At 34.0% G+C, this 15635-nt stretch overlaps 1 protein-coding gene across 1 annotated transcript in view; it reads left to right on the plus strand.

Moving 5' to 3' along the window:
* Nucleotides 1-15635, plus strand: part of SCFD1 (sec1 family domain containing 1) — a 96658-nt gene that overhangs the window by 46721 nt on the left and 34302 nt on the right. The window contains exons 15-16 of the mRNA XM_019754524.2: nt 10791-10887; nt 14850-14920. Of these exons, the coding sequence (XP_019610083.2) occupies nt 10791-10887; nt 14850-14920 (168 nt within the window). The remainder of the gene's footprint in view (nt 1-10790; nt 10888-14849; nt 14921-15635) is intronic.

Consider the following 15635-nt stretch of genomic DNA (forward strand, 5'->3'; position numbering starts at 1 on the left):
GGGAATACTTCTTTATAACCAACTCTGAGAAGTAGCATCCTGGAGAACATACTTTGTGAAATAGTCTTATTTAATAAATGAAGGAACCAAGACACCCCTCTGTTAACCTCCAAAGCAGGTTAAATGTTTTCTAGTTAATGGCAGGGTTGGAACTCAAACTTGGAACTTTTTGTATTTTATCTTGCTGTCTTTTTCCCATGCCATTTATCATTGTTATTCGTGTTCAGTCCAAATCAGTTTATCAGGTGAAGCCAAGAGTGTCTCATTTAAAGAAATGTCTTAAAGAATTTTGCATTTTTTTACTTGACTCCTTCCGATAGCCATTGTTGCTTACTTTTCTATATAATTATTGATTACCTACAATGTACAATTCTGTGGGTGGTTCTTATATTAATCTGAGGTAAACTATTTACACCCTGATTATATGAATGCTAAAGCACCTTAAAAATAACATACATTTTAAGATGCTATGTAAATGAACTTGATTTTACTACAGTGCCTTATAGAGTACTTTATACTTCACACATATTGTATGATCAAATATAGCATCATCAGATCATAATCCTAAACTGAAGAATCTGAACACATGATATGGTTTGTGTTTTTTTTCATTTTAAAGGAAGAACAAACTTTTTTGTGCACTTATGTCGGGTAATTTAACATAATAGATATGTTCCCCCATTCTGCAGAGGAAAATGAATCTCAGAGGTACTGAATACTTGGCTTAAATCCAACTGCTAGAGCCTGAAGTTGAACTTTGGCTTTTGACTTTTAAGTCCCGTGCTCCACCATATCCACCAGAAATTCATTGAGAATGGTTCTGGTCTTTTGTAATCTCTTTGGAGCAACCATAGAATCAGAAGTAATTTAAACAAAAGAATAACGGGAAGTAGGGAACCCCAATTGTCTTATTAAAATATTTGATCATTCAATATGCTTCGTTCACTTAAAAAATATTCAGTGAGTCTGGTCTGTTATGTCCATGAATGCTTAAATAGGCAATGAAAATTTAGTGGTCAACTTTTAAATTAAGTTTCATAAAACAAGTACACTTTTTAAAACAATGGATTGTTTTTTTTAAATGTCAATTATGTTGAAGTATTGATAAGTACCTCAAGAATCAAATTTCATGCCAGGATTTCATACTGACTGTGATAGCAAACATTAATATACACAAACAAATATATATATATATATGTATATGTATATGTATATGTATACACATATATATGCACGTATATATATATACACACACACAAATATATGTATATATATATAAAATGTATTCATTTTAAATGTTAGACTTGTATATGTATATGTTGAAACGTGCAAAATCATCTCTAAATTCTTTTCTTTTGAGTCATTTTATATAATACCTATGAAGAAGTAAGTGAAAGATAATTATTCAAAGCTACACTAAATTTCACAAGATTTTGCAACAGACACTCTATTAAATGTGACCCTTCTTTTGTTTTCCATTATATGCATGCCTTTTTTGGATTTTGTTTTTTTTAAATAGAGTTTATTTTTTAGAGCAGTTTTACTTTTGCAGAAAAATGTGTGAAAAGTACAGAGAATTTCCATATACCCCCTTACTCACCCACCCCCAGTTTCCCTATTATTAACATCTTGCATTAGTGTGGTACTTTTGTTAAAATTGGTAAGCCAATATTAATATATTAGTAACTAAAATAAATGGAATGCTGTTGTTTTCATTAGGGTTCTAATAGTTTTCATTAGGGTTCACTCTTTGTGTTATATACATTCCATGGGTTTTGACAAATGTGTAAAGACATGTATCCATATTACAGTGTCATACAGAATCGTTTCACTGTCCTAAGAATCACCTGTGCCCCATCTGCATTCCTATTTCCCTTCCTCCGAATCCCTGACAACCACTGATCTTTTTACTGTCTCCACAGTATTGTCTCTCCGGAATGTCATAGAGTCAGAATAATATAGTGTTTAGCCTTTTTAGATTGGCTCTTTTCACTTAATAATGTGTATTTAAGATCCATCCATGTCTTTTCATGGCTTGATAGCTCACTTCTTTGTATTGCTGGCTAATATTCCATTGTCTGGATGTACCTAAGTTTGTTTATCCATTCAGCTATAGAAGGATATGTTGGTTGCTTCCAAATTTTTGGTAGTAAGGACTAAAGGTGCTATAAATATTCCTGTGAAGGTTTTTGGGTGGATATTAGTTTTCAACTGTGTTGGCTAAATACCAAAGAGGGTGATTGCTGAATCATATGGTAATAGTATGTTTAGATTTGTAGCAAACTGCCAGCTGCCAAAGTGTCTTCCAACGTAGCTGTACCATTGCAGTCCCACCAGGAATGAACGCAAGTTCCCGTTGCTCCACATCCTTGCTAGCCTTTGGTGGTGTCTGTGTTGGATTTCAGCTATTCTAATAGGTGCGTATAGGTATCTCGTTGTTTTAGTTTGCAAATCTCTAATGACATATGATGTGGAGCATCTTCTCATATGCTTACTTGCCATCTGAATCTTCTTTGGTGAGATGTCTATTCAGGTCTTTGGCCCATTTTTTTAAATCGGGTTATTGTTGAGTTTTAAGAGTTCTTTGTATTTTTCTGGAACTACAAAAGACACATCTGTGTCTTTCACAAATATTTTCTCCCCATCTATGGCTAGTCTTATTCTCTTGACAATGTCTTTCACAGAACAGAAGCTTTTAATTTTAATTAAATCCAGTTTATTGATTATTTTTTTCATGGATTGTGCCTTTGGTGTTGTATCTAAAAAGTCATCACTATTCCCAAGGTCATCTAAATTTTCTCTTAAGTTATCTTCTAGGAGTTTTATAGTTTTGCATTTTACATTTAAGTTTATCATCCAGTTTTAGTTAATTTTTGTGAAAGTTGTAGGGTCTGTCTAGATATAGACATATAAATATATATTTGCATGTAGATGTCCAGTTGTTCCAACACCATTTTTTGAAAAGGCTGTCTTTTCTCCATTGAATTGCATTTCCTTTCCTGTCAAAGATATTTGACTTTATTTGTGTGGGTCAATTTCTGCATTCTTTCTCCTCCGTTGATATATTTGTCTACTTTTTGGCCAGTACCACATGATCTTAATTACTGTAGCTTTATTCTAAGTCTTAAAAATCAGGTATTGTCAGTCTTCCTTTTCTTTTTCCTCTTTGTATATTATGTTGGCTGTTCTGGGTATTTCATATCTCCATATATACCTTAGAATCAGTTTGTCAGTATCCACAAAATAAATTGTTGGGATTTTGATTGAATTGAATCTGAAGATCAAGTTGGGAAGAACTGACATCTTGACAATATTGAGTGTTCTGCTTGTGAACATGGAATGTCTCCATTTATTTATTCCGTGATTTCTCTCATCAGAAATTTGTTGTTTTTTTTTCATATAGATTTTGTACATATTTTGTTAGATTTATAACTATTTCATTTATTTATGTTTTGAGTACTAATGGAAATAGTATTGTTCTTTTCATTTTATTGTTCATAGCTTAGTATATTGGAAAACAGTTGACTTTTATATATTAACCTTGCATTCTGCAACTTTGTTGTAATTATTAGTTTCTGGAGCTTTTTATTGTTTCTTTGGGGTTTTCTATATAGACAAGCATGTCTTCTGTGAACAAAGACAGTTTTTTCTTTTTTTTTTTTCATGCTATATTCTGTTTATTTCCTTTTCTTGTCTTACTGCATTAGCTATGGTGTTCACGAAAAATGTGAAAAGTCCTTAACCTTTTTCCTGATGTAGCCTTCAGCTTTTGTATATTAAGCTTGTATCTTGTAAGCTTGCAATAGTAGTTTATTAGTTCCAGAAATTTTGTGTTGTTTCTTTGGAATTTCCTACATTTACAATTGTGTCTTCTGCAAACAAAGACAGTTTTATTTCTTCATTCCCAATGTGTATACCTTTTATTTTGTTTTATGTTTATTGTGTTAGTGAGGGCTTCCAGTATAATGTTGAATAGGAGTGTAAGAGGGGGCATCCTTGCTTTGTTCCTGATCTTAGCAGAAAAGCATCTAATTTCTCATTTGCATTCTATTTTCAGGTAGACATTATAGAGAATTGGTATAATTCCTTCCTTAAATGCTTGTTAGACTTCACTAGTCAGCCCATCTAGATCTGATGCTTTCTGTTTTACAAAATTATTCATTATTGATAAATTTCTTTAATAAGTATAGGCCCATTCAAATTATGTTTCTCCTTTAGTGAGATTGTGTAGATTGTGTCTTTCAAGGAGTTGGTTTATGATATCATGGAACCAGTAGTGATGGCCCCTCTTTGACTTCCGATACTAGTTATTTGTGTTCCCTCCTTTTTTAATTAACCTAGCTAGAGATTTATCAATTTTATTGATCTTTTCAAAGAACCAGCTCATGGTTCCAGTGATTTTTTTTCTCTGTATTGATTTCTTATTTTTAATTTCATTGATTTCTGCTCTGATTTTTATTATTTCTTTTCTTCTGCTTACTTTGGATTTAATTTGCTCTTCTTTTCCTGGGTGTATCTTTTAGGAGTTCAACACATTGGTAGTATAAATTAAAACTAAATGCTTCTGAGAGTCATGGTAAAATAAAACTTATAATAGTTAACAAGTGCCATGTAAACCTCTATTTTTCCCCAAAAATACAGATAAAGCAGTTTTTCGGTATTTGCTTTTAATAAGGTTGCTAATATTTGTATTTTTAATATTTGTCATCTATAAAGACCACTTTATGTACATTCTAAATTTTTTATTACATAGATCATTGTAGTCAGAATTTAAATATTTTTTTAGTAGGAGTCAATATATAGGATAAATTTATAGATTAAAGTTGTTTCCTTATTCTAAAATAGGTTTGAGGCAATTTCCTTAAATAGCACATATGACAAAAATAATGAAAGAGAAACTCAGAATAGTTGCTATATAATTGTAATGGTAATTCTCAAATTTGGCCTTGAAGTTTCTGTCAACCAAGATTTAAAAAGAGAGAGAGTGGTGATTACGTTTAAAAAAAAGCACAAAAAACAAACTTCTTATCAGAAAGGAGAGTTTGGTTTTTAATTTTAAGTAAAATGTTCCTTAGCATTATTTTACAAAAGACACTGCTCATGTCAGGCATTATCTAAAGTAAACTAAGTGATGTGGTGATGCAGTATTTTAATATCAGTTACAGTCATGGATTTCATATGGCAACGTTAATGAAAGTCAAAGGTATAATATTAAAATATAATTAAATGAGGGCAGTTTTATAAGTTACCAAGATAGTAAGGTCTAAGTTTATAGACTTTCAGTATCTAAAGTGGAAAGAATTAAAGAATTGCACATTCGGTAATACATTATCACTTTTTTCAGTTGGGCTTTTGATAAGGAATTAGATAGGAGAGAAGTTGAGGTTACACATTCTGATTTGGGCCTAGAATGCTAGAAGTTCAGTGGTTTTGGTTGAGAGAAAACTGCGTATATTTGGAAATGAGATAACCAAATAGTAAGGTTGATAGTCTGTTGTAGAAGTTAAAAATCCTAACCAGGTTTCGTACCAGTGCACTGTTCCATCTCCTCACAGAAGTGAGGTAGAGGTATAAGGATGAATTTTATTCAGGATTTCTAAGTCACTCTGACGTATGAGCAAGTGCCCCAAAGTAAATATTTTTAGCCACCTGTGTTATAGAACACCTTCAAATATAATTTCATGGATCATCTGGGGTTTTTGTGCAACATAATTTTTCATGTTGGCAGACCCATTCAAACCCACCAGTATAAAATGCAACAAAATTCACACCAAAATAACTGAAAGTATATTAACATGCTATTTTGTTATAAAAAGCAACTGAGTTTTGGAGAATTCTATTCATCTTGCAGGGCACAAGGCATTCAATAATAACAAGTAGTTGTAAGAAGTTTATACTCTAGTGATATAATACACACCACAGACTATTATAATACAGCATATGGGTGCTGCCCACCTGGAGGATGTAATATACATGTACAGCCCTGACCAAAAATGATGGGAACTAAACATATGAGGCAAAACGAAATGACAAGAAAGGCTAGGGTATAAATGATCTTCAACTTAGGTATAGGTTATATCCTAAAGGTATAGTTCTAAGTTCATTTTAGCCTAGGATGTACTTTCCTGTAGATATTGTGTGATAGGTCCCTGTCCTGCAAACCCTATATTTAAATTCATAATGTGGAATATTCCTAATATTGTGTTGCAACAGAGAAGGGTTTATCATCATCCCCTCTCACTCCATGAGAAGTAGGGGGAGAGGATATTTGGATTCTTCATAGTAAAAAGAAGTATAACTCATATGTTCTTGCCTTTACTTTCACTGCTGACTAGCATTAGGGGATGGAATTGGGGCTTGGAAAAGAGGGAAGGCCAAGAAATACAACTGCAGTATTGACTCAATCATTGACTGAGGTGAAAAATGAGAGTTGTAGCTAACAGTGAGTAGGGAGTCCCAGAATGGTGGTGTCTATAGCTAGAATGGAAAGAGGAACAGTAAAGAGAAGGAAAAATAGCCCTCAGTTGTTAAAAGAGAATTCATTTATGTCTGGTGTGGGTCATAGGACAAACGTTCCTCGGTAGTGATTTTCAAAAGGCAAAATTTGTATTACTGCAGTTGATCCTTGTACAACGTGAGGGTTAGGGGCACCGTCCATCCCGAGTCAAAATCAAAAATAACATTTTCGGTCCGTGGTTGGTTGAATCCATGGATGTGACACCCGGGAGTATGGAGGGCCAACTGTATACTTATTGAAAAAACTCTGCGTATAAGTGGACCCACACAATCAAACCCCTGTTGTTCAAAGGTCAACTGTACTTGTACATTCCAGATGACTTAAGAATTTTCTGTTATTGTAAGGGAAGGGACAGCTGGTTTTTAAGAGTACTGCTTTTGTTCTTTTCAAACTCAGTAAGCTGTCACCAGTCAAAAAAAACTGTATGTGTGTGTGTGTATATATATATTAAATGTTAATTTGATATAAATGTTGGGACAGTATACTGAAGAGTGAAAAATGTCAGCCTGATTGTCCACTGATAACTTTGAAATTTGGAGAAAAACACTAGAATTAAAAAAAAAAAATAAGAATACCCCTTAGAAAGCTCTTCTACAAGGATTTTTTTGAGAAATTCATTGCTCTCAGAATTTATATTCACTAGATATAATTTATATTCCATGCATAGTCCTTTGGGATTTTTATAAAATTTCCTTCTTATTGGTTTATTCTTGATATTTATTGAAGCTACCAGAAATCTGTTTATCTTGACTTTGTTACTTTGTTTTATATTTTTAATTTGTTTTCCATGTAGCTCTTGTTATCCAATTTGTATTATCCTTTGAAATCACACGGTATACAAATAATCTTTGGGATCACAGAAGTTGTTTCTCTTAGTATTATCCCTTATTTCAAGAAATTGAGACAGGATCTATAGATACTGTGTCTCTAGCCAAAATACCCTTTTGCCACAAATATATAAATTATGTGTATTACCAAAAATAACAAAATATGTACTAATTGACAAATATACTTTCTTTCATAAAGCATGTACAAAGGAAGCAATAAATTGTACTTGAGGAAAATGTAATTTTCCCTACTCTTTGTCTGTGGTGTACATTGGAGTCTGACCTGGATTTGAGTCTCAACTCTCTACTACTTCTACTCTGGTAACCTTGAATAAATCTATGTTTCTGTGTGTCCATTTCTTCATCTTTAAAAGAGGACTAATAATTTCTAGGTCATAGTGTTATTTGGAGAATTAAAATGAGATAATCTAAGTAGTTTTAAAACAGTGTTCTCTGATACCCTAGAGCTCTGTAGAAACATTTAATGGGTCACTTGTATCTATTTTATGTTTAGGGTTCTTCAGAAGATTTGGTTTGAGAAAGAGGGTCCTGAGGGTCTCTATTTAAAAACATTTGAAAGCCATAGCTATAAGTAAAGTGCCTTGTACATAATAGTTGCTGAACAGATACTAGTTCTCTTGTGCAGGTTAGAAAATCTCTACTCCTTTCCCTCCTTCACGGGACTCCCTCCCAATCTGCATATTGAAATGCTAAATTACTTTTGTTTAACTGCTTTATTGAGGTATAATTCACATACCATGTAATTCAGCTATTTAAAATGTACAATTTAGTGTTTTTTAGTATATTCACAGAGTTGTGCAACCACACCCATAATGTAATTTTAGAACATTTTCATCACCTCCAAAAGAAACTCCCTACCCACTAGCAATCAAACTAAGCTGCTTTTGGATTTTGTTTCCATTGCTTCTTAGAAGTTAAAGTGTAAGTTAATACATCAAGAAGAACAAAATGAATTTAATGTCTGTACCTACATAAATCAGGAAATACCTACATAAATCAGTAAAGACTTGATTAGATTCCATTATGGCATTTAGCATACTTAATTTTATATATTAAATCACTAAAGACTTGGTTCTTTACATTCTTCACTTCTAGAAGTTCATTAACCTACTTTCATGACTCAAAGATGACTGCTTGATCTGTATATGTCCTGCTCTTAGCTTAGAAATTGGACAAATACTTTTTCAAGTACTTGTTATGAGCCAGGTGCTACATTAGACTCTTAGAGTGAAGCGATGAATCAGACACATGCTAGGGAGTTTACATATTTAGAAGGGTAGCATGTAAACAAAAGAGAGTAATACAGTGTGATGATTGTTATTATGGAGAGGTGTGTAAAGTGCTGTTGGTACACATGTAAGAGAGTAATAAGTTCTTCCAGCCAAGAAGGAGACTGGGGGAGGGGCACGGAGGGGAAAGAACAGAGACTGAAGAAAGAGTTGCAAAGAAGCTGGTCCCACTTGAAAAAGTAGAATTCACCAGGCAGGTGATGGAGGAGGAATAAATTCTAAAAAAGCTAAGACTATCCCGGGTCTAAGCCTAGAGGATTAAAACCATACACAATGTTTAATGAAAAGTCAGTGAATTATAGAGGGAACTGATCGTAGTGTATTATGGTAAAACCGAAAAGGTTGGCTGGAGTATGTTGTGAGAGCCTGAAAGTCAGCTTCACACCTTGTTTTATCACATCCTACCCGCCTCCATTTCTGGCTTCAGTCTAGAGAATTAGCCTTTCCCAATCTAATAGTCACGGTAACATAGTTTGTACTGCCATCACCTGGTTCCTCAGGAGTTGTCTTGGACTTGTTTCACTACTTTGCTTTCCATAGCCATTCTCATGTTAATTATTAAGTATCTGTCTCTTCTTTTCCACTTCCATGGTCTCTTTCCTAGGATCACTTTTGTGTTTCTTTCATCCATTTTTAATATTCTATTTTTCCATTCCTTGGATTTTACCTCATCTGTTTTGGTATTCAAAGTAGATTTATACAGGAGCTAAAATAGCTCCTATCATAGAGAGTCTGAAGACGACGAAGGGCCAAACAGTTTCTAAAAAGGAAAACTCTTATTGTTTATTATAATCTTATTAAGAGTTCAGTGATAAGGAAGTTCTCCATGTACTGATGTGGGATATATTGTTGAGTGAAAGCAGAGGACAGAAGAACATAGTACATTACATTTTGTGTCAGGAAATGGAGGGATATTAGGATATAGACCCTATTTGCTTCTGTTTGCATAGAGAAACTGAAAAACTATAGAAGAAATAAAGTAAATATCCATAGGAATAGGGGGCGAAGGGGTGGAAGAGGATGGGGTGAGGACAGGCCTCAATGCATACCTTTTTATGTTGTTTGGATTTTTGAACTGAATATTTCATCTATTTAAAACTCTGGCCTTGGTGCCATTGCGGGGGTGGAGGTGGGGGTGGGGGTGGGGGGGAGAGCGGGATTGAGAGATGCTGACTGATTCCCTTTTGCCTCATGTATAAAATCACTCCTTAGTCTACCTTTCAGATTTCTCCAGTCTGATTATGCCTTTGTATGATCCCTTTAATTCAAATGAACTCTTACCTCTCCATATCTCCAAATTACTTTCAAAACTCAACTCAAAATGCATCACTTCCTCCTCTACAATTGGTTACCTATTTCATTCTGTCATCTTAGCTTAATATATTTATATGCTATATTTATATTTTGGTTCTTTGTTGATATCTCTAAGTATTGTAATTTATTTCATAAATGGTTACTCTTCCCCTTTAGATTGTTAACACCTTCAATAAAAAGCATGTTCTTTCTTCCGTATTATCTGAAGCATAATTTAATAGCTACTTGGTAATAATACTTTTTATTTACTTTAGAGGATCCTAACATGTTATTTTAATTTGGATAATTTTAATCAACAGATTTTAAATTAGAAAAGATGTTATATAGAAAGGCTAAGTTTGACTACTTTTTCATTATCTAAAACTTCAAAGTATTAAGTGAGAATATTAATGAGGAAAAGTTTTATTTAAAAACTATTGATAATAATTAGGGTCACTTTCTGTCCAGTTTAGGTGAAAATATGTGAATTTGTGCACTACAACCAGAACATAACCATTAATTTGCATGGAATACATGTTATTTGTATGCTAGTTACTAATTCATACAACAATTGAGATTTGCGTGATTTTTATCTTTGCTAATATAAGTGTGACATGCAGTATTAATTTTGAATTTATAAGTCAAATACAGTAAACAGAATAGTCAGTCTTGTTTTTTACATTAAGTGCATGATCAAAAGTAAAAAACTTAAAAATAAATTCTATTAGGAAATGAACATTTGTTTTTAAAATTGATCATAGAAAATAGAAACTTGTAAGCTGAGAGACTTTAGTATGTTTTTATTACTTGAGGTATTCTAATCTAATATTTATTTTGACACAGGCAAGAAAACTAGATGTATATTTTGAATATGAAGAAAAAATAATGAGCAAGACTACTCTGGATAAATCTCTTCTAGATATAATATCAGACCCTGATGGTATGTACCATAAATTTGAGATTAATGTAAGTTTCACATCTGATGAATCCAGTATTTTCAATTTGAGTAAAATCTGAATAGAATTATTGTTTTTCTGACAATCTATGCTAATATTGAGAAAATTAAATGAGCTATTTTCTGTTAAGTTTGTAGCACAGCAGTTCGAAAAATGGAAAAATGATTTGCATTTTGTTTCATTGAACTTTTCTTTGATGATATTTAAGCACTTTATATATTCAGTTGTTTAAAATGATACATCTGAAGCTCAATTTCTGCTGGTTCCAGGAAGATTTGAAGATAGGAAGATTTGAAGATATAATGTTCAAAGAGGTGTCTCTAAGTGATACACTTTCTAATTACTTTGGTTTAACACTAAAGAATTTCCAAAAAAGAAGTATCTAAAACTGAATTCAATTTTAAACACTTAGGGAATTCACTTTTAAAGAAACTCTTTAGTTAATCCTTTTATACTTTATATTTGTCTAAATATTTGTATATGCCATCTTCTTAAAACTATTCATACTTGGAAAATGTAATCTAATTATTACTTTCAGTTATAATGATCGTGGGATCTACATAGGGTTTTCACTTCTAAAAATCTCTAAACTTTAGAGACTTATTGATCATTTCAGAATAGTTTTCAGTTCAAATCTCAGCTCTTTTTCCAAAATGAATAAAAAACACATAAGCCCTATTCATCTTATATTTTGTACACAAGCTCTTCAGCTGAATGATGTTTGATTTTGAGTTCGAGTTTTGATACGAGCTTTAGACTTTATTTCAAATTGGAAAGTAATAAAAAAGATCCACATTATTTGTAATTAAAGGTTCTGTTCATTAAAAACTTCTGAGAAGCTATAAGTATTGCTCATACTTTTAAAAAAGCTAGATTTGTGGTGAGAACATAGAATTTTAAAGGTGTTTGCATTTTACAATGAAAAAAATGCAAAATATATATGTCCATTTACAGTAACTTTTGAGTAAAGTTAAAGCAAATAAGTGTACTTATGAAGAGGCAAACAGAACCTTTCTTTTTCCTTTCCCCTTACTTTCTCAACCACTTTATTTTTTAATGATGTTAAGTAAGGCAGAGCAAAGCAGGCATTTATGCGAAGTCAAAGTCTGGTGTCACTTCACCCAGAACAAGAAGTTGGAACCTGAGCGGAATGAGACAGGCATCCAGGTGGGGTAGTGGGAGGGTTGGTGATCAGTCATGAGGTGTTGAAGTCAAAGTGATGTGAACAGCGTGTCCACATGTGGAAACTTGAGCACGGGGGTAAGCGTTCTAACAAATTGCTGAACGGGAGCAACCCAGACTCAGCCCACATGGGGAGAGAAATATGGCCAGGGGTCTGGGTAAGCCCATTGTAGGGCATCAGAGGCCAAGTGGAGTGAGAAAGCTTCCCTGCAGGCAAGGGGATGGCAGCAAAGACTGGATACTTGTTACATACAGGGGACTGGTTAAATCAGTAAATATATCATGATATAAAAGGGTCCTGGTTTCCCATTGTTAGAGAAGAAAGTTATAAACATGGAAAGGGAGAAAACTAGAATAACCCCTGTAATGTTGGATTGGAATTGGAAGTATTAGTGTGGATTTAGTGTTTTCACTATATATTTGTCAATTAGAGACAAAGGAGAGAGCAGTTACAGTAGCAACTTATGTGTAACAAGAGGATCCCGGTTGTAGCTATCTAGGCTCTAGAGTACTTGCAGTTATAAAGGATACATTTTTACAATTTCTGTTTGGTTCCCCTATGATGAATGTCATTGTAACGTCTACAACCCTTACCATGGTATGACTCTTAAAAACCTTAGCAGAAGTTGGGGGGCATTTATTAACACTGTAAAATGTTTCTCCTTGAAGAAGAATGGGAACGGTTCCTTGTTTAAGCAGAATAAGGGCCTACTATTAGAAAAGGCTATCCTAGATGCTAAGGATATTAAAGGCAACAGCAGGGACCCACGGGCCCCTTAAACTCGCTTTCTCTCCTTTCTTAGGAGCCATGGTCCCAAGAGCCTAGAGCTAGGGTTTCCAGGTGGGAATTCCCACCTGTTCTCAGGAATTTATTTCACTTTTCCGTTACCGAATCCTGAGAAAAGTTGGTCGGGAAATCGGAAAAACCAGCTCCTTGAACCCAGGTGGTTGGTAGTATCGGCCGTCACTTTGTGGAAACGATTCATCATGGAGAACAGAATACAGTTCATATCTCGGGATTCAGGAACAGGAAAGCAAAAAAAATTCCTGAGAACGGGCGGGGATTCCCGCCTGGAAACCCTACCTAGAGCAAGCCCTACTGCTTTTTCTGTCTTTTTCCTCTAGCTGCTTAATCACAGTTGCAGGAAATGCACAATGGAGCAGAGTGGCTAAAGCCAAAGCTTTTTAGCTGGAGCACCAGAAAGAGAGAGCCAAGGGAACTGGGAAATATACCAGGGAGATTCCAGAGAGGAAGGAGCTTTGGAAAGCAACCCAATAAAGTTGTTTATGAATTCCTGGGTTCACCCCTGAACTGCACATATGTGAATCTGATCCTAAACAGCATTGCAAAGACTGAGGTGAAGCGCTAGACGACCTCTCAGTTCCCATATTGGCCACCCGGCAGTGAGATGGGTCCCAGTAGCACTGCAAAAGGTTTTGAAAGTAGAGCCAGTGATGGAGCCACAACCCACAGGAAGGTGGGAGGAACTTTGGCCTGAACCCGACCAGGCTAATTATCTGCTAAAACAAATATATATACAAAGGTTATATATATATATATAACCTTTGTCCTAGGATTTAAACAAGAGCCTGAATCTCAGAACCTAATATTCAAAATGTCCAAGATATAATATTTATTTGTAAACATGACAACTTTGGAGAACTGATCACTGGTCTTTATTTGCATTCTTTGTCATCTGTAGGGAGTCAGGATAATTTGAGAATGGGTTTTTAGATTCTAAATCATACCAAAAAATCAATAATTTATCAGTCATGTTTTGAAAAAAATTATCCTAGTTTTTATTCTATAATAAAATATAACAATTCTGAGTTCTTAAATATTAGGACACAATTTGAAGTGAGAGTGCATATTATTTGTTGAGGAGTGAAACAGTTAACCTATGACCTTTATCACTGTGCACCAAAGTACACCCAGTAGCATAGGGGAGAATAAATGAGTTTCTCTGGACAGTTTTGGGCTTTGGGTATTAGGAGTAGTAACTCAAAGCACCTACTGCAAGCAAGAAATTTCTTTGAAATATTATGTGTTATCTTAAAATTGTATTTTATCTGAAAATACATTCTATGTAATACAGCAGTGTTTGTTTTAGTACAAATATATTATTTTCTCAAATCTTATGTATTAGGTTGGTGCAAAAGTAATTGCGCTTTAAAGGGTTGAAAATAATTGCAAAAACTGCAATTACTTTTGTACCAACCTAAAACTATACCCTTCAGCAAGAGGAAACATATATATTTAGGACATGACCCCAATTTGTGAAGAATGACCTTGGGCCAGCAAGGCTTCATAAGCTAATACCTAGAGTGAGCCTACGACTGGTTTCCCAGGACAGTCCCATGTTCCTACCAGCTGTCCTTACATCATTATTACTAACATCCCCTTTCCATCTTAATAGGATCCCGTTTTAGAATTGTATGATTACCCTGCTTATACCTTTTTCTCTTTTGGTGTTGATATCTAAAAGGCAAATCTCAACATAATACATAAATTGGAAGATAGATTAGAGATACTTCCATATACTATCCCTTTAATCCCCAAGTATTTTATTTTGTTCCATATCTGCATTTTACATGTTGTAGTGCCTATAATCTTAAATCAGTTGAATCAAGGACTATATTTTGTCTAGTCACATTTATATATACCTTGAATTTTTATATATTCATAAGTATTGACTAAACTCTATTAGAATTATGAAAGGATTTTTGTTTTTTGTTTTTAAAAATTCTGTTTTCCCCTTTGTAGCGGGAACTCCAGAAGATAAAATGAGGCTGTTTCTTATCTATTATATAAGCGCACAGCAAGTGCCTTCTGAGGTATGTCCTGCGTATTCAGTTATTGGGAAAAAGGGGAAATAACTTGTTTGTTTCAAAAACAGAAGTGAAAATCACTGTGGCCAAATAGCTACTTCATTCCTTTCTTTAAAAGAAAAACAGTTTGTTAAGGTTGGTTCTGTTTACTGCTGAGTTTTATAGCAGTATTTATTGTCACCGAGAGAACTAGCCACTCGTGAAGTGTCTGACCCCTTTTAAGTTGTTGGGATGTCAACTGAATCCAAGTGGCCAAAACACTTATTTCAGGAGAATAGTTATTCTGAACTAAGTTAACTGAGTGTGCTGTGCTTTTTGAAAGGTTGGCCTTATCATTTCTCATGTTGTGATGATCTTAATAGTTTCAGTTCTTTGAGCTATAGCTACTAATAGTTATTTACAAGGAATTTAATTTTTAACCTAAAGTAAAAATTTGGTAATATTTTAAGATTGTGTTAAAACTGATATCCATTATAGAATATAGAGGAGTCACTTGAAGACAAACATCCAATGTTCCAAAGTTCTGTAAATATTGAATTTAATAAGATTAAACTTCAGATTCATGTCATATGGTTCATAAAAAAATGAAGTTGAGGGGCAGCCCGATAGCTCAGTTGGTTAGAGTGCGGTGCTCTTACCAACAAGGTTGTTCATTCGCTCCCTGCATGGGCCACTGTGAGCTGCACCCTCCACAACTGGATTGAAACAGCTACTTGACTTG

This window comes from Rhinolophus sinicus, linkage group LG03, assembly GCF_036562045.2.
Source record: "Rhinolophus sinicus isolate RSC01 linkage group LG03, ASM3656204v1, whole genome shotgun sequence".
Taxonomy (NCBI): domain Eukaryota; kingdom Metazoa; phylum Chordata; class Mammalia; order Chiroptera; family Rhinolophidae; genus Rhinolophus; species Rhinolophus sinicus.